The sequence below is a fragment of the Coloeus monedula genome (genome assembly GCF_965178545.1).
Source record: "Coloeus monedula genome assembly, chromosome: Z".
NCBI lineage: Eukaryota > Metazoa > Chordata > Aves > Passeriformes > Corvidae > Coloeus > Coloeus monedula.
In genome coordinates this window covers 32,586,277-32,606,372 of record NC_138822.1, presented here as the reverse complement: position 1 = coordinate 32,606,372, position 20,096 = coordinate 32,586,277, and the positions used below count along the sequence as shown (strand labels likewise).

The following is a 20,096-nucleotide window of genomic DNA, read 5'->3' as shown; positions in this document are numbered from 1 at the left end:
TCATCCTCTGTATTTGCTTTTAGTTTTCCATGTCTTTCTGTATCTTTTTCTATGTGGTGAACTGCTGAGAGTACAGGCTGATGTTTGCATCGTATTGGCACAACAGCACCAAAATATCTAGTGCAGCTACTGTATACATTAAAGATAGTCCATTTTTAACTTGATAGTGGTCCAATTTAACTTAAATAATCAGCTTTTATTATGGTTCCTTCTATTTTAATTAGTATATTGTAACTTTTCTGCTAATAGTTCTCTTTATAGTGGGGGGCTTCCATATCCCTAATGAGTTTTATGGCAATATTTTAAAATTTTGTTCTTTACAATGTAAGAGCTGGATCCTTATGGGTTATCCTGAGTTCAGTCAAAAAATGTCGAAGTTGTCTAAGTATTACCTTTTTGGAAGCATATCCTACATGAATTCCAGGACTAAATACAGCTTTATGTTTAAACAGAAATAGGTTAAGTAGGACATTTTGGGGTCGTCTTGTTTCATTTTGTCCAAGGTACTAACTTGTTTTATTGTCCTTCAGTGCCTTTGCTACTCTAGAAGAGGAGGCTTGTACAGAGCTTGTTCCTTATCTTGCATATATACTTGACACTTTGGTCTTCGCATTTAGTAAATACCAGCATAAAAATCTGCTCATTCTTTATGATGCTATAGGAACCCTAGCAGATTCTGTAGGACATCATCTAAATAAACCGGTGAGTATACTTTATGTTCTGTAGACGGACTTAGCATATTTGAAAAACTTGTTCAGTGTTTTTTGTAGTATGCTTTACATGTTATAAACCAGAAATGCTGATATTTCCATGTACCTTTTATTGTGCTCCATGTTTACAGATTAAATACATAGACTGCACATAATTTTCCTACTACACAAATATTTGCCATTTTGAGTAAACAAGCAATAGTATGTGGTGTGTTGTGATCTCATCATGATTTCTCCTTCATGCTCAAAAGTTTTTTAGCTCAGGGGAGGTATCAGTATATATACCCCTTTGGACAGGCAAATGTAATGGGGTTTTTTTTACTGTACCTGTATTAATTAGTAGAAGATGTACATGTCATGTGTTTGCATCTTATGATGGTTATTGAGACTTGTTTCATTTCTCTATAGTGTTTCTAATGACATAAATGCCCTAGAAAAAAATTTTTAGTTGTTTCCATGGTATTTTACTTGCCATCTGGACCCCACACCATCAAAGGACCTGTTTTTCAGTCTCTCTCTGAGCCTGGCCATCTTGGCATTTGACAGCAGGAGGAAGCTAAATGGCAGCTCCTCATGAGGGTGGGACTTTCTTTAGTCATTTAGAATTTTGTACCATTGGACATAGCAAAATCTGTTGACTCTTTAGATACCTTCTGGGAGCAACAGTACTCTAGACGTGCCTTGCTTAATGTCCTTGTGACTGTGGCTGTGCAGTGGCAAGTAAGCCAGCTTTATATAGGCCTAAGTGCCTCCTTCTTGAGAGATAGGAGATTACTTTTTTCATGGGTGGTTGGTTTCAGGAAGAAGTTTCAGAACTTGTGGTCATGGAGATAGGGTTGTAGTATCAGGGCAGTGGAAGGTGTTTCAGAGAAGCAGGTGGCAGATGTAGAGCCACAATGTAAATGTAAAAATGTTTTCTGTATGCCTTGAGGCAGTCAGATAGAATCATAATAACCCAGGCAGCTATGCTGAAACCAAACCTGGAGGAAGAGACTCCCTTTGTAAAGGTACTTAGGTGCTTTAGGAAAAAATACCAAAACAAATTGTAAATTCTAGTATTAAAATATCTGTGAATTGCAACAGTGATTGAATTACAGTACCCCTGATATTTTGGTTTTTTGAAAAAATAAAATATATTTCAGTTCTTCTTTAGCTTTGAAATTAAATAGTATGCAGTAGAGTGTTTTAGCAGCTGATACATTTTCATCCTAAACAGGAATATATTCAGATGCTAATGCCTCCATTAATCCAGAAGTGGAACATGCTGAAGGATGAAGATAAAGATCTCTTCCCTTTATTAGAGGTAAATGTTAAAATATGCATATTTTGTATCAACTTATTTTAGAAACTATGTTTTCTACTAAAGGTGTTCTTACTAGGAAATATGACTATAAAAGCTGACAATGTTAGCTATTTTCCATTAGGGAAAATATATCCTGACTGTGGTAAGAAAATTTTATGACTGAATAAATGTCCTTAGGTTTAGCAGAAGTATTTAAGACTTTTTCCTGCCATTTTGGAGTGTTTTCTGTCATAGGATTGTTTTGGGGAAAAAAAGGGTTCTATCCTCCTTTTATTCTTCTCTCTCCTTGCTCTCCCTTCATCCTTCCGTTAAAACTATTGTCAGACAAGCTGAAGAAGGTATGAACCAGGCTATGTAGTCTAATGCTCTGTATTTTCTGAGTGTGAAGCAGGAAAACACCTCTAGAAAAATTAGTTTTGTAACTCTTAGGTTATATTAGGGCTTGTTCATGGTCAAGATACTGCAGTTTGGTGTAAGTGCTGTCTGAATTATCGTAACTGGTTTTGTATGCATTTCCTTGGCTACCTCTAAGAAGATGCTGTTGCTGAGAAATTTTTTCAACTGGCATACACAGGAGTAACAACTTGCTGATAGTTGCCTTGGCTCAGCTAATCAGTACTGCCTTTCTAGGTTGTGTTTACTTAATCAGTTACATGTTGGTGTACTTAAAATCCTAATGTCCTCCAGGCTGCCTCTCCCAAGTAAAAGACTCTTCAGGAATGTGAGGAAAAGTAGTGACTGCTTTCTCTCTCCTCTTTTTTTTTTTTTATTCCAGTGCCTGTCGTCAGTTGCTACTGCCTTGCAATCTGGCTTTCTTCCATACTGTGAACCTGTGTACCAGCGTTGTGTAAATCTGGTGCAGAAGACACTTGCACAAGCCATGGTATTTTGCTATAACTATTCCCATGATACTTCGCTAAACCGATGTGTTAACTGTGTGAAATCAGAGGTTTGCAGGGAAATTGAATATCTAAATGAAAATGCAGTTCTGAAACTTTTTTATGCATACTCCTGAGAAAGTCTAGTATAATTTTTAAAATGTGTACTTATTTGTTGCAGTTGCATAATGCACAGCCAGACCAATATGAGGCTCCAGATAAAGATTTCATGATTGTGGCTCTTGATTTACTCAGTGGTTTAGCTGAAGGACTTGGAGGCAACATTGAACAGCTAGTGGCTCGCAGCAATATCCTGACACTAATGTACCAATGTATGCAGGTGAGATGAGTAAGCTATTTGAACCAAACATTTTCTTTATACGGAGAATCAGAAACTCTTCTAGAATTGTAATTTTTTTCTTCCTCTCTTTAGGACAAAATGCCTGAGGTACGGCAGAGTTCTTTTGCATTGTTAGGTGACCTGACGAAGGCATGTTTTCAGCATGTTAAACCTTGCATCGGTATGTTTCTTTTACGTGTTTAACAACTTGTTTTGTAAGTGTCTAAGGGGTTGTATTAGCCATTATTAAACTCCCTGTTCTGTGGGTTGCCTTTTTAGGGTGTTGTACACAGTCATTTTCCTTTATCAACAAGAGTCTGTAGTCTTTTGTCCTTTGAATTGTATATTAAGAAAACATGTTCCTATTTTTGTAGACAGTGCAGAAGTTCATTTTTCTTCTTTATTTTTATAGCTCTTTTTGTTCTACTAGAATTTGTTGTTAAGTAAAAATGCATATAATATATAAATCAAAAAATGGGCTAGAGGATAGGTTTTACTTTGTTTTTCTGCTTTGTTTTTTATTTCTGTGAGAAGTAGCATTGGTGATACACTTCCACAATATTTGCTCTTTCTTCCCACAGATACTGTTGAGATGCACTTGCTGAATAAATGCTTGGATAGGCTTGGAATTTAAAATTTTATTTGGCAGATGTTATAATGACCTTTTTGACTAATTTTTCTTAAAATTTAATCAAAGATGTGATTGCCTTCTGGTCTTTGTTGTTTTCTTAAGGGTAGCTGAATACACGGTTATCCAGGTGATTTGGGGGATGTTCAACCATATGATAAAACCACTAGTACTTGTAGCTGGGTTTTGTTCCTTCTCTTCCTCTCTCTGCTCCCACCTGAGCAAGGGAAGGAGAGAAAAAGGTTTCTACATAAAAGTTACATAAAGATAAAGCCTGTTAGGAAGATTTTAAAAGCATAATTTGAAAATATTTGCATTTATCTGCTTAGGTTGTAAATTCCATGTTAATCTGATATATAGCTGGACTATAGCTCCTGTTAATTTGCATTTAATACTTTCCAAGTATTTAAATAGGCTTACATTATCTTTTTCTTAAACATTCCCTTTTTTCCCCCTCACAGTCCTAAACTAATGGGACAAGATGGTTGTATTGTGTGATGAGATTTTAAAATGTTGTTCTTTCTAGCTGATTTCATGCCAATTTTGGGAACCAACCTAAACCCTGAATTCATTTCTGTGTGTAACAATGCCACCTGGGCAATTGGAGAAATCTCTATCCAGATGGGTAAGATTTAATTTTTTCTTTAAGTCTCTGCACATTTAGAATTATTTGTCTGGGTGTTTTGGGTGAAATTTTTTCAAGTGATACCTTTATGTTAAGATTTAAATTACATTTGTGATTCTTGTCCTTGTTAGTAAGTTAAGTGTACATGTTCTGTTTACATTATGTATATTAATGGTCATTTTCTTCTGAATTTCTTTTTAAATTGTTGTTTCAGGTATAGAAATGCAGCCTTATATTCCAATGGTCTTGCACCAGCTTGTAGAAATAATTAACAGACCCAACACACCAAAGACGTTGTTAGAGAACACAGGTACCCAAAAAATGAACTGTACATGGTGAAGGAAATTAGAAGACTTTTTTTTTTATTATTTTTTAAATTGCGTAGGGGAACCACACCAGAACTGATTTTGTTATGTATTTGGCTTTTATAAGTAAAAACAACTCTGTTTTGCACAAGCTCTTACAAGTCTCAGTCTTGCAGCAAATCATATATCTAGATTTGAAAAGTTATTCCTTTTTCTTTTATAGCATTTATTATATCTATTTATCATCTGCTTTCCAGTTTTTATTTATGTATTAAATATGACAATTTTTTCCAGTTTTATTTAAGTATTAAATATGACAACTGTATGCAGTAACAGTTAAGAGACTTAATTTCTCACTGATTTTGATGTATGCATGTCTTTACACATGTACTGTATATGTATGTCTAGTGAAAAAAATGTAATTGGCATATATAAATCAATGAACTCTTTGAATTTACAAAAAAATGCACTTTTTTTTAAAGATAAATTTACAATATCATGCATAAAAATCTAGATCTGTGATGGCAGTTTTACCACGACATAACAAAAACTATGTTTAATTTCTATTACCTGGTCACTTAATAACAAATTCCTGGAAGGAATTCTAATAATGGCATGCATATTTTATGTTCTGGCTTTGCATTCCAAACTCGGAGTAATTCCCAAATGCCTTACTGAATTGGAATTTCTGAGGCTTGTTTCTTTTGCATTTATAGAGGGCATGTTCTGGTATGAAAAGCACCTTCCATACTTGAGCAAAAATTTATGGATAATGCAATGGATTTATTGTTCACTATTTTACTAACAGAGGAATTTTTTTCCTTTTGTTTGAAAACTGTCTTGTAAGAAAATGACAGTTTAGTTACTATATCTGACATGATTGAATATGATGCAAATACACTTTTTAAGCAAAGCAAGAGATGATTTGGAGAGAGATTTTTCAAAGCATATTTTTCCTTCAGTATTCTCTAAACTTAAAAGCTGCACTTTTTCTGCCACTCTATCCCATTTAGTATGGAAGGTGAACTTGAAGGATAAGTTACCTAGTTTTATAGCATATTATATGAACTACTTTCTGAAAAGAAAATTTTGAATCAAATACCTAGTTGTGGAATATACTATGGAATAGTATAACAGTATAATACTATGATAGTATAACAATATAAATTTTCCTTACCCCTGCCCTGACTCCCTTCTTCTGCACTGATGGATGTGTAATACATGTAACTGAAAGGCATCCAGTAGTTAGATGTTTGCTTCCATCATTGTTAAGAGAATTTTTGGAAGCATCCAAACACTGATTTTTATTTATTTATTTTTAAATTCTCTTAATAGTTATTTTAAATGTGGATGGATAACTGCAAATAAATGTTGAGTGTGTTGTACTTATTATAAGTTTGTTGTGGGATATTTTGCTGTGTGCCACTAATATGTGCAAGAATATTACTGGTTTTGCTGTAGCTTGCTATGTAATTAATTATGAAAACTGTCCTGGAAGCACATTTTGACAGAGATTTCTATACCTTGTTTATGCTGTAGCTGTAAGAATTTACAGATTAAGCTTAAAATTGTGTTTTCACTTGAGCTTCTGTGAAGTTTTATAAGATACTAAAAAATTTTAGACACTATGTATGGAAATTAAGTAACACCAGAGCAAAATAGTACATTAACAGTGAGCTGCATCACACGGAATTAATGTTTCAGACTGCTAGTATATCCTACACCAAACTTTTATTGGAGAAAGCATCATCTGCTTTATTGCATGTTTCATGAAACTGTTCACAAATGCCTGTTAATTAGAGTGTTGCATAGTATGTCCCTTGAACATAGGTTTCCTTTTTCTGCTTCATACAAATCTGCTGGATTTTAGTATTATTCATGTATTTTGCTTCAAGTAATCCTGATACATTATTCCCCACTCTCTCCTTTTTCTGAAGATTAATCTTTCGTGAGTTGAGCGAACACCATTAAAACACATTTGCATAATGTTACTTTCTTTGGTCTGTCCCTCGGAGCAAAGACCCAAACTACGTAATCATGTGATGAAGCAATTTTGCTTTTCATGTGTCCTCATGCTTTGGTATCAGAAATCAGATTCGTGTATATCTTGTGAGGAAAGCTTTTGTGAGCAGGAGAAATACTAGGATTAAAGAATTAATGTTCTGCAGTCAGTTGCTTTGAGTTAGCAACCATTTTTAATTAAATTTGCTATGAGATGATGAAGAAGACAAACATTTGTTGCTCTTCAAGAAATGTTCCATCTGTTTAGGATTTTCAGACAGACCACAATATATTCCATATTAAAGTATTTGGAAATGTATTTTACTGATAGATAAGGTCTCTAAAATCTTGAATTCTAAATATTGGATAAAATAGAATGTTTAGAATACTTGATACTAAAACTGAAAATTGTTAGTTTCTCTTTTTAAAAAGTATCCATTATAATACATTTCAATAAAAACTTGGAATGTGTAGAGGTCAATTTACTTAAATCTAGCAAATGATTACGCTGAGGAGGGGACAGAATGACTACTTACGTCAGAAATCCTTTGGATTTAAAATTGTGTTTTTGGTGTTCTCTCATACTTCTTTAATTTTTCTTTTACCTTGGAGAGTATACCATATATGTTGCTGCCTCTTATTTAGGGGGTGGTAATAAACAGCACTGGTGAAATCTTATGTTTATTATCATACACAGATTCTGTTGGTTTCTGTTTCTGAGTTATTTGTTGTTTTTTCTTTATTTTTTCTCCTCCCCCTTCATTTGCTCATGTCTTGGTTGGCGTTTGGTGGTGTATAACCGTGATTGCGTTACCTTAGCAATAACAATTGGTCGTCTTGGTTACGTTTGTCCTCAAGAGGTGGCCCCCATGCTACAGCAGTTTATAAGACCCTGGTGTGTATTATTCAATCTTTTTTTTTTTAATTCATTTTTCTTCACTCTCTTTCTTTCTTTCTTTCTTCTCTCTATCTCACTTTTAGATATATTTTCAGTTGGTTACAAAATCTCAATCCTTAATCATTGCCAACCATGTGACTAATCTTGTCCTATCAGGTTTGTGAGTTTTTAGTAGCACCGTCATGTATTCTTTATGTTGTGGCTAACGACTAATTTATGCATGGGATAAGATTGTCACATGCTTGCTGTGTTAAAGCTTGACTATGAAAGAGCATTTAAAATCCACCAGAATGATAATACAATGCATGCAAATACTGTAAAATTTAAACTGTGCATTACTTAAAATTCAGTCTGAGGCTTGAAATGCTGTAAGGAATATATGTTTATAGATTTGTTACGTATAAAATAGCTTGCTTGCTGCTGTTAAAGTTCAACAACTGTTCTGTAAGTGGTATCTGACATAATTCATACTGTGACAGTATTTCATGTTCTGCTTCTAATAATGATAGTTTCTGTAAGTATTCCAGATCCGTGTTTCTTTTGTATTTAATGGAATACAGGTCACACTTCCTAACTACAGTTAGCAATAAAGTCGGATTCTGGAGGTGATGCCTAATGGGATTGTGCTAGTAAAAACTGTGTGCAACAAGTGTTTTTTTAAGTGTTCAAAATTATGTTGCAGATCATCTTATCAGTGTGACTTATTCCATCAGATACTGTCATCTAGTTTTGACTTGATTGAAGAAAAGTAATAGAGTTATCTAAGTTTTGCTTTCCAACTTGGTAGGTGCACCTCTCTTCGAAACATAAGAGACAATGAGGAAAAGGATTCAGCATTCCGTGGGATATGTACCATGATTACGGTCAACCCCAGTGGAGTAGTTCAAGTAAGATACATTAATAGATGCTAATTTTTCTTTACTCATGTGAAATTTAGTGAAAAATGTATGTGGAGTATGAAAAAGTTTGCCTTGAAGTGATTCCCTGCAGTACGTGATGTAGCTTTATTTTGAAGTCAAGGAGCCCAAAATGTTTGTATTGTGAATATGTATCATGATGCTTCAGTAATTGTCATCTAAAAAGGATAGGAGAGAAGTATTGTTAAAATGAGTTTTTGTCTTTTACTGGCAATGAATATGTAAATAATGAACTTTGATTAAAATAACTGTATTTTGATACTTCTGTCAGGTTGTGGTCAGGATCTGTATGCAAATACAAGGTAAAAGCTGATTCTGAAACCTATTTTCCAGATGTAACCGAGGCTTTTAAAACAAGTAACAGAATAAAACCAGTAACTACCCCTTCATTCTTAGCACTAGGGTAGGGAAGATTCTGTTTCAACTTTAGATAAGTTGTTCAGATAGTCAATGTGACAAGGAACATGCCTCTCTTTAAAATAAATGGTACGACTGAAGAATAGAATATGACCTGATCTTTAATCTCCACACCTCTGAAGTAAAAGTGTATCAATGTAGTATTGTCTAAGAGGAAAACAAAACTGGTTTTTCCCTCTTCTCTGCCTGGAAGTGTTCTTCCTGAAACACAAGAATCAAGCGTTTGCCTTGGCTTGGTTTGAAATTTTCAGTTCATTTCATTTATGCCTCATTCTGTACTTCACATTTCAGTCTTTTATTGTCTGTTCATTCATGTAGCTTACAGAGAGGGGTTAAATAAAAACCCATTTCATTAACTCGCCTCTCCTCTCTAGTCATCATCCTCAATTCCTACTGAAATTATGTGCATTAGCAACATATATTAAAGACTGGTGTTCTATTGGTGTAGGAGGACATAATGCATGACAGCAGATGAACAAAGTGTAGGGATTTTGAGGTGGCTTAGTTTTGAACCTATATGATAAATGTTCCCTGTGTCCCAGGAAAAAAACTACTTAAATAAAACAGCTTTTTTCCCCTAACTAGAAGTGTGTGGGAGATGCATTTGTTGCTTAGACTAAAGTGAGTAGATCTTGCATTTGTATGTGTACTGAAAGAATTAAAGTTATACTAGTGTGGTGTAGAGGGGAGAGTTGGAGTTGGCTTCACTGTGGTTTAAGACACTCAGCAATTTCTGTTCCTGAACATTTAGGCAATGCAATAATTTACCATTGTCTGAATTAAGCAGAAAATAAATACATAAAAACAAAAGGAGTTGTGAATTGGGATCAAAGACTATCCACGGTTCACAGAATGAACAGCAAGCATTGTTTTCAGATGTATAAATTGAGGTTTCTAACCTATATGATTGTTTAATCTTATAGGACTTTATTTTTTTTTGTGATGCTGTTGCATCATGGATTAGCCCAAAAGATGATCTTCGAGACATGTTCTGTAAGGTAAGGTTTCTAAGATAACAGTATATTCTAATGGTGGTTTTTTTACATCCTCTGGTTTCTTTTTTTTTTTGTTTCACTGCTAGCACTTACTGTGTTTGTGGTCATGGAGGTTTCTCTGCGCTCTGTGGTCATGCAAGGTCGTAAATAGTCAGACAAAGCAACATGAAAATCCTGACTTTTTTTTAAGCTGTATCTTCTTAGATGCATTTGGATTATTCCAAACTTTTTTTAAATGGCTGAAAAGTTCACTTGAGGTGGTTTTTAAAGGGCTAATCATCCTCAAACAGCTTTTCATAATGTCCAGCCTACTATGTTTTGCCTGCATTTGGAAGAACAGTGGAGTTTATACTACATGTAAGACTGTTTTTTTCAGAAAATGAGATTTGTAGGATTCAAGACTACTTTTTGCCACAGAGATGGCTACTTTATTTTGGAGAAATACATAAGTTTCAAATTAAAGATATCGGAGTGGTATCTTATTTGTTTCTCTAACTCCTGCTGAAGATAACGGCTTCCTTAATCCTCCTCAGAATCCTTCTTGGTTGAGCTAGATTCAAGAAACTAACATACAGTGATACCCAAGAATACATCCCTAGAAAAAGTGTCAATAGAATTTAAACAAAAGGACTGTTTGCCTTGTATTAAGTAAGTAAAGCACAAAAAACCCCGACCCAGAATGTGATATATTGTATTTTGGCACTAGTATCTTAAATTTGAAAAAATTGAGAGAGAGAGAGGGAGAGAAAAAAAGTGGTTCACCTCACAAGTTCTATAGTGAAATCCCAATTTTTAGAAAGTTGTATGTCAAAAGTAAAGTTCATGATATTCTTAAAGCAAAAATGGAGCATATTCTTAAGGACCTATTAGAATCATAGGTTGGTATTGTGACTTTTTTCTTCAATTAGTGACATGTGTGAGCATCAAATCAGAAGCTGGAACTTTACTGTCCCATCTTTAAGAGCAAAGACAGAAATCTCACTGTCCTAGTTAGTCTCTCAGATAACCAGTCTCCTTCCAAGGAACATTAGATCTAGAAAATGTACAGCTATGAGTATTCTGACATCAGCAGAACAAAACAGTAATTACAACTTAAAAGGAGGTCCTGGGTAGAGTCTGTCATGATTGCCCAAAGCAGTCTCAGTGCATGTTTTTGCACCAGTCCTTCAGCAAGTTAAACTCCTCTTTTTCAGATTCTTTGCAAGTTACCCATTTAGGAGACAATGCATTCAAACTAAACAGAGTGGTTCTTGGTCACTTGGCATAAGGACATCCTTGCTTTTTTAAGCAAGCAATTTTAAAGTATTTTTGTGGGTTTTGCCTTGCAGGAAAGGAGACAAAGCTTTCTTCAGTGATAGCATACAGTGTTTTTAGACTACTTCTTCGTGAATACATGATTATTGTAGTCCAGTTAGATGTTTTTCCAACAGTAATTTTGATTTTAAGGAACAAGGGAGAGAAACTGGATTTGTCCAGTTTTTGTTTTGTTTTGTTTTATTCTTTAGTACTAGAACTGGGAGTGAAAATACTTTCAAGAGCATGAATAGATGAGCTGCCAGTGTTAAAATCTGACTCATAACCTTTTGTCATATCTGAGCATTCTTAGATTTTCAGTAGTTTCTTAGCACATGGATTATGTGACTCTTTGGGTTTAGGAAAGAGCCTGCTTGTGGGAAGGGAGAAAAGCAGTAAGTTAACTGGTTGCATGTAATGTCATTTCTACTACATCTGTTTAAAAACAGCTCTGCTTGACAGTCTTATGTGGAGCATGAACTTGTTACCATGAGCTTTAATTTTGACATTGCCTTTTATTTGAGGATGTGTTCCGGACAGACTTCCACAATTCAGTTATACTGAATGTAAAAAAGGAAAACGAAACTTCAGACTTTCTTGGTATAGTTTTCCATGAGGAACAGTAATTTTGTCTGGTTTTGTCCTTTCTAATATTTTGCATTTACTTACTGTTTTAAGTAAGGTTTTTTCTGATAGTAAGGTTTTTTCTGATAGTATAATTTCATTTTCAGTTAGTTTATTGCATCAGAAGGTCCAGACTGAAACCTGTAGATTCTTGATTTTCCTCTTTTACTGGCTTTTGATTGCCATTGACTGTGGATCCCTGTTCTTTCAAAACAAAAAATATTTTAAGAGCTTCATTTTTAGTGAAGTTGTCTTACAGATTCCATGCAAAAAACAGAGCTCTAAAAGATTTGACATATGTGCTAGAAATTGACAAAAGCTGGCTGTAGTTTCACCTCAACTTCCCACAACATACTTCCCATTTATTAAAAAATAAATGTGAACACAGTAATCTTAATATATGAGCTGTGTCAATTGATAAAATGGATGGGTGGGTGGGTGGGTGGATGGATGGATGGATGGATGGATGGATGGATGGATGGATGGATGGATGGATGGATGGATGGATGAAAAATGAATTGAAAAACTTGTAAGTAGAGATTCTGAAATGGCCTAACCCTGGGTTTTAAGTTACTTATTAAAATACATACAAATAGGAATACACACACTAGTTTCCATGGGTAGCTGTATTCTTTATGTCACCTTTACAGAAACGCATTAAGAAAGACCTTGCTGTATCTACTTCCTTTGCTTCTTTGTAGCATTTCACTATGAAGTTGGAGAATTCAGTTGCCAGATGTACAACTCAGCAGTTTGTGGCTTACTGCATATGAGGCTAGTAAATAATGTACCCTCTGTTTTTTGCTTATTTTGACTTCCCCCTTCTCATTTGTAGATTCTTCATGGATTTAAAAATCAAGTTGGGGATGAGAATTGGAGGCGTTTCTCTGACCAGTTTCCTCTTCCCTTAAAAGAGCGCCTTGCAGCTTACTATGGAGTTTAACCTCATGCACTGTAGCTGCAGTCCCATCATTAGAGGTAAGCACATGAGTCTTGCTTGCTAAACAGAGCTTGGATGTCCTTCCTGTTTGCATCATATAAAACATAATTAATTAATCGGTCTAGAATTGCTGATCTACAATGGAGGAGGTATCTTTCCTTCCTGTATGAAGGGAAGAAAGAGGGGATGATAGTATACTTAAATGATGGTGGCTATAGCAAAAGCATTTGTCTGATTTTTTTTTGTTGTTACAAAGAGAGAAAGAAAGAAAGAAAAACTGAGTCTGTGATACACACATCAGTTTATTAAGAAAGTTGGAAGTGTAAGTATAACAAAGTGCTGGTTCAAGTTTAATAAGCAAAGTGATGAATATGATCCCCAAGTCATCATACTAAAGACACAGGCTACCTTATATGTTATGAATTAATAGATGGCAGATGTGGTCTAAGCAGGAATACTCTTTTAGGATAAGAAAGCCGGTTTGTTAACACACTAGCTATGAGAAGTCTAATATACTCCTAACTACATACTGAATGATCTTTCCACTGAATAAAGAATGCTATGCTAATATGTAACTACAGTAACTGTAAGGCTTTGTATTTGGGGGTGGCTGATGTGTTTATTATTGCCGTGTTCCATTTTGTGCATCAATTCAGAAGTGTTTGACAGTTCTGTGTGGAGAATGATTCAGCTTCAAAAAGGAACAGTGGAAGTCCATTCCAGAGTACCTCTATTATTATAATGCCACCTTACTTTATATGCTACCTGTGTACACTGTATGAAGCAAATTTCCCATGTGTGATACTGGGAAGAGATTATTATATTAGCCAAAAAGGAGAATGAATTAAGTTTGTTTGTTTAGTCTTTATACAAATTTCATACTTCGAGTAGAATTTTTGTACTGAAATTACAAGAGTGAATCATGCAGTTGTGTTTAGTGTTGGAATGGACAACTATTTAAAAGTCAGCCCAAGATTTTTTCGAAGTCAGTGGCATAAAAAAATCCTATTTGCATTACATGTTAGATCAGAGCAATGGATTAAAAATAAACTAATTTCAAACAGCTGCATACTTATCAATGAGGGCATTTTAGTTCTGTCGCAAGGGTATTTTCTCCTCCTGATGAAAAGGAAACCAATATGATAAAATCTGCCATTATTGTCAGTTTCAGCTGCGGAGAAACTCTGGCTATCTTGTTTAATCCACCTGAAAGGGAAGTTGCTGGGTCAGTTGCAGATATGTTTAATATTCTTTCTCAATGTCATAACTATCTCATAATTTTGTGCTAAAAATGGAAAAACTGGTTAGAATATATAGGGCTGCTTTTATCTTAAATCTAAGTTCAGCACAGTAGTGGAATTGTCAATGTAGCTTCAAAGCATATATTGTTGTTTCATGAATAATAATTTATCTGATACAAACAGGCTGCTTTCTTAACAGACTTAAAAGGGAACATTAGGCATAAATCCATTTTTAAGTTAAAGGTTGGCACTTAACTGCTTGAAAAAGGCTCTTTGTTTATGCACCTGCCAAATGTTCAAGGTAAGATTTAATTATACCTTTGTCTTTTCCTTTTACAGGTCCTTCAGTCTGGGAGACTATGAGGGAGCCTCTGCACCCAGGGAAAATGTTACCCTTTACTGGGGGGAAGGGTAAACCAGTAGGGAATACAGTACAATCCCAACCCTACTGGGAGGGGCGGGAGGGAGGTGTTGCCGTCACTGTATTAAGTCGATGTTGGGAAATGTTTTAACATCTGGAGCCTTTGTGGGTGGAAATCTGTCTCCTATTACACCTCTGCACTGGATGTGAAGAAGAAAAAAAAAAGAATCTAGTCACAAAACAGCACATTCTGGAATATTGTGGGGATTTGTACCAAAATAAGAAACCATATAATTGAACCATAGGGATACGTAAAGAGGAATAATATTTTGCGCACAATAAAGGAAACCTAAGAATGGGGGTCACAAACAGTAAAAGGCTTTCTTTTTGTTTTCTGTTTTTTTAAGTAAGGGTTTTCTACATTATTTTCATCCTGCTTGATGGGATTCCTAGGTATTTGCATGTTAATGAGAACCACACAAACGAAGTTAGTACAGTTAAAATGCAGCTTGTGTCTGTATTAGGAACAGGCACTTGCAGTGTACAGTATAGAAACCCCATCATAAAGTAATAAAGTTAACTTGGGCAAAATGAAGCAACCTGCAAGCTGCCAAATAAGTCACTCCTTTCATTTTGGGGGTAAGAAGAGGGACACTGCAAAGAAAAGATTGACATCTTAATTTTTATGTTAAGAAAAACAACCAAGGTAGTGGATATGATTTTATTATTGTACTTCGTTAGTTTTAATTTCTAGAGTAAGGCATTATTCTTAACTTGCAGTTTAAGGTTCAGGCATGCGTTCTGGCTCATAGTGATCAGAAGTAATTTTAATTAGTGGGAAAGTAGCATGCTTGCATCACATAGAGTGAAATTGGTATACATTTACCTATGTTGCGCCAGTTTTGTGTTGCAGTTTACCAATTCAATATAGCCCTGCATTTAAAATTCCTTTTTAAGATTCAGTGGAATTTATTTTTATTAAGAATATAGATATAAAGTACTGTAGTTAACAATTAGGCCTTGAAATACCTTTTTAGGATCTGTTAAGAGTAAGATTGATATTGTATTGTGTGTAACCTGCACAATGTGGAAAGCTGATATAGCTGTGCAAAATATTTGCCTCTGTGCTGTCAGTGTGATGTGCTTTCTGCATGGTTATATACTAGTGATTTTATCAGAATCTCTAAAATGAATTACATGGTAAGACCCGTTAAAGGCTGCATAAATGTTAGTTGGCACGTAAAGACAATTGTAGAAGTTGATGACAAGATTGCTATATTTGTGTTTATTCCCACTCAACGTATTACCTTCTACGCTTTCTTTTTGTTCAAAGCATGATCTTAAAGAGATGTTTAAGTTAATGGATGTAATGCAGGGTATCTACACTGTATTGGCGCATGTTGGTGGCCCTTTGTGATGTAGTTAAATGCACAAGGGTGCAAGTTTAAAGCTACAGAGTGACAGTTGGTTTGGATCCTCTTCATTTCATTTGTTTAGCTTTTCTGTTGTGTTTTTTTTCTCTACTTACATGTATTCCTGTGAATAAATCCTTGTTAAGTTAACCCTTTACTTTTCCTTCCATGTGTATTTTCTTATGTACTGTGAATGTGAAATCCTAACTGGTACACTTGATCTTGTGTCCATCTGAAAGTGGCAAGTCTTTAATAGTTTAGATTGCCTAAAGAGTATCCCATGATGATAAAGGAAAATGGAGAGATTTTTAACTCTGCTGGTCAGAGGTGAAGCCACACCTTTCCATTTTTCAAGTGCTGCATTATTAATCTGCAAAACAAAATTAAGCCATAACAGCCTTTTTGTAGATTTAGTTTCTCACCTTTGCATTGCAGAATGGATACTGGATAACAGTTTCTGGTTCAGTTGGTGTTTTCTGGTTTGGTTTTTTTGTTTGTTTTCTTTTTTGTTGTTGTTTTTTGTTTGTTTTTTCATTTTTTGTTTTTGGTATTTTTGGGGATTTTGGGGGTTTTTTTGGATTGGGTTTTTTTGGTTTCTTTTTTTAGTTGGGGCGTTTTTAAGAACTTGCTCTTCTTTGCATGGTTCTATTCTTTGACTGTTGAATGATTTAGCCATTGCACTGAAGTTTGAGCTGTGTGAGTGTGAGCTTACAAATGCTGTTTAAAAAGTTTAGACCTTTTTTTTTCAATGCATGGTCACATGCATGTTTTATGTTCCTCCCCCTTTTTTTTGGCTTTGCAAATTTTAATGGATTATGCCTGAAGCATAGTTTGGTCATAAACTGTATGAAATACATTTGATAGTGCCAGTAGATAGTATTTATTCAATTTGATCAAAATTGCATATGATAACTTGCTTTCAAGTTACATTACTTTGATAGCAAACAAAAAATTCCTTCTCAACTAATAACTGATATAAATTACTAAAAGTCAATAAATAACCTTTAATTTTGAAAGGGAACACCCCTGCCCAACATTTAGCAAGGTGGAATATTATTTTGGACCCAAACTTGCTTTAATATTGAGTGCATTTGAACATTAAGGAAGAGTTTCAGAGAAATGACATTAAAAAGTTTGTAGAATAGAAAACCTACCCAAATAATATAGTAGCATAACAACTAAAATGTGGGTTTAACTAAACTTCTTAAATTTCAGAATGCCCCTTTAACCAAATAAAACCACTCCGCCTCACCTTGGATTAGCTTAGGATGCCACTTTTGTACATATTTGTTTTAATAGATATTTGTACAGGTGTGAACTGATCTGGTATGACAGCAAGGAAAATAATTTAAAAGGTCAGGAATAAACAAAATAGTCTTCTGTATCAGTAAATTCTCTCATGGTGTATTTTAAAGCAAATAAACCACATTCCTAATGCATAATATAGTGCAGAGATTTGCAGAAGCCTTTTAGGGTGTAATTTGAGGTAAGAGAAGTTCTGAAACAGCATTAGTATTTAAATCTGAATTATTGCATCATGGGATATATAAAAAGCATCTTAATTCTTGTGGTGTAGTCTTGACAGTTCTTGAATGTTGACTGAATGTTTATACTGCTAGAATTGTGAGTTTGTCTTTGTTACATTCCAGTGTTTCTGCCTCTTGGCATGCTAAAAGCACGGCTTACTTCATTTGCTCCTTACACACTGAAAAAGTGCTGTTAGTGTGCTAAACTACAGAAATAGCCGCTGCTACGTAATGGTGTAGATTTTCTACTTGAATAATTTTGTTGTAGGAACCTCAGGAGGTCAGTGTTTACTGTTTTTATATATGCCTTTTTCCTGTTTTGAGTTTCCCTTTTTGAAGGATTCTGAGAGTGAACAAAAGCTGCTGATCAACCTAAGTTGGTAACAGAAAGTGTATTTAAAATCCTTATAAATGCATCTTTTTGACAGTTCAAAATTGCTGTTAAATTAGTCTTAAGTGAAGTTCAATATGAAATTTTTTTCGTAACGCAGGCAGGAAACAGCTCATTTCATTTTGGAAACAGATTAGACTAGTTCATTAATTTAACCAGTGCAAGCAAAAAATAATAAATTTTGTATTTTTTTTCCAAAGCTTGATTATTTTCTAAATCAGTGAATATGTATATATTTAAATTGTAAGAAGCTAATTCTTGTGCTTTAGTTCACTGCTTCTCGAAGCTTGTACTCAGAAGATCACTTTTTGAAGAATAGGTTAAAATTTGTAATCATTATAATTTTTAAAAGTTATGAAGTAGCATAAATTTTGTAACTAATAATACTGACACACACTGTGATTTTTTTTTTTTAGGACTTTTATGTTAGCATCAGTCTTAATTACTTAAACTGCATATATTGTATAATAGTGAAATGTATATTTTAAAACTTCAAGTGGCTTTCCTCAAGCAAAACTCATTGCTACGTAGAAATATTCAAATACTAGCTTTATCTCAGGTGAATACTCTTGTACCCTTTTTGTTCAGAACACGTACTAATAAAAATGTGTTGTAATTTTATTGGTTATGTATTTCATTTAGGCAGCTCCTCTTGTCTTAAACCCACTCTAAATTAATCTTCTACTGTGGGACAATAATGAATTTTGTTTCACCTATATTATTCATATTGAATGTATTAACAGATAAGGTGCAAAAACATTCTTCCCTTAAGGAGAATGCATCCATATTCAAACAACTGAAATATTTCTTTAAAAATGCTTTAAATGCAAAATTAAATTGGAAATCTTTAGTTTCAGATTTTTCAAGGAAAGAAGTTGTAACTTAACACTAACTGCTTCCATACTGTCTCTTTCATGAGGATGATAGATACATAAAGCTTTTATATAGGGTCTGAAGAGTGACTTTTTGTCTTAGATAAAGGATAAGCTCTGCAGTGAAATGGCAAAACATCCTGCAGTTAATCTCAGATAGATGCTGATGTAGTTTGCACACGTCTTTGTTACAATCTTACATAACCTCACCTTAAATAAATAAAGCTTGTTCGGTAGCTATGTATTTCACTCACCTATGCATTCTCCAGGGTGACTTGCATCCATCAGTCTTCTATGTATTCTGCAGTAGAAACTCCATTTTGTCTGCCACTGATGTTTGCTCTTTGCACTTAACGGTTGGAGCAAGCCAGTTTTAGTTTATCATTTTAAATGGGGAACTGAGGCAAGTACTCTTGTTGCTTGCCTTGTACATTCTGCTAAAATACTGATACTCACTTGAATGTACTTACATGAGGGAAGTTTGAAATGGCTCTACAGGATGAATATCTGTGTGGTGTTACAGTATGCTTTAAGTAAGCCAAATCCACATCTCAAATAATTCAGCACTTACAGTATACTATCATTTTTCTATAAACTTGTTTTGTTGTGCTACTTTGCTTTAGCTCTCTATTTCCTTATTTCAGGTGAGCAACAAAATTAAGAAGGCTTGGGTGTTTTTTGTGAGGACAGCAATGAGAATAAAAAGATTGGTATGAGGGGGTTTATTTGGCTGTTGAAATCTGCAGTGTAGTATCTTTTTTCATGGAAAGAGATAGTTATGTTGTACATTGTCTGACTTAGTGATACTAGACACTTCTAAAATTTTAAATTGGATGAAATACACAAAATAGTTTTAAATGAAAGGTGACTGAATCTTTCTGCTGACAACTTAGGTTGTATAAGTTTTGCTTGAAAGCTTTAAATCTTATGTTTCTGTATCTGCCACAATGTCGGAATGTTTCCTTCAAACATATCCTCCTGCAACCTCTCAAACTGTACTAAATTGAGTGATACTTCTTGAAGTCTGCCTATGTGCTAACAGAACTTCATTTTAAATAGAATATGGTTTTAATTTTTGATAAGCTGCTGAATTTTAAGGAGTTTTTGGGGCCACCAAATATTTTGGATCATGCAGAGAATATATATTGTACTGTAGTAATTTTGTATTTACATTTGTATGATGTGACATAATAGATGTGAATGTTAATCACTGCTTGACTATGTTAATAAAGTTGTTTAAATATAGATGTTGCATTCCAATTTTTGACGGGCGATTAAAATTTTTTGTTCAATTTATTTTTTGCCTGACCCAATAGTGCGCTCTTCTGATTCACACATGTGAGTATTAGAGCCTCTGAAATAAGGATTTTCATTTTGTCAGAAAGAGAATGGTCTTTGGATAAGTTAATGTTAGTTTAG

General features: G+C 34.4%; 1 protein-coding gene across 2 annotated transcripts in view; it reads left to right on the top strand.

The window, feature by feature from the left end:
• TNPO1 (transportin 1) overlaps positions 1-19,804 on the top strand; it is a 74,032-nt gene extending 54,228 nt beyond the window's left edge. For both annotated transcript variants that reach the window (XM_082302207.1, XM_082302206.1), the window contains exons 15-26: positions 531-702; positions 1,927-2,013; positions 2,789-2,896; positions 3,073-3,231; positions 3,325-3,412; positions 4,386-4,484; positions 4,699-4,794; positions 7,610-7,685; positions 8,476-8,575; positions 9,946-10,020; positions 12,770-12,912; positions 14,455-19,804. In XM_082302207.1, the coding sequence (XP_082158333.1) occupies positions 531-702; positions 1,927-2,013; positions 2,789-2,896; positions 3,073-3,231; positions 3,325-3,412; positions 4,386-4,484; positions 4,699-4,794; positions 7,610-7,685; positions 8,476-8,575; positions 9,946-10,020; positions 12,770-12,877 (1,168 nt within the window). In that variant the 3' untranslated portion in view covers positions 12,878-12,912; positions 14,455-19,804. The remainder of the gene's footprint in view (positions 1-530; positions 703-1,926; positions 2,014-2,788; positions 2,897-3,072; positions 3,232-3,324; positions 3,413-4,385; positions 4,485-4,698; positions 4,795-7,609; positions 7,686-8,475; positions 8,576-9,945; positions 10,021-12,769; positions 12,913-14,454) is intronic.
• The last annotated feature ends 292 nt before the right edge of the window (positions 19,805-20,096 follow it).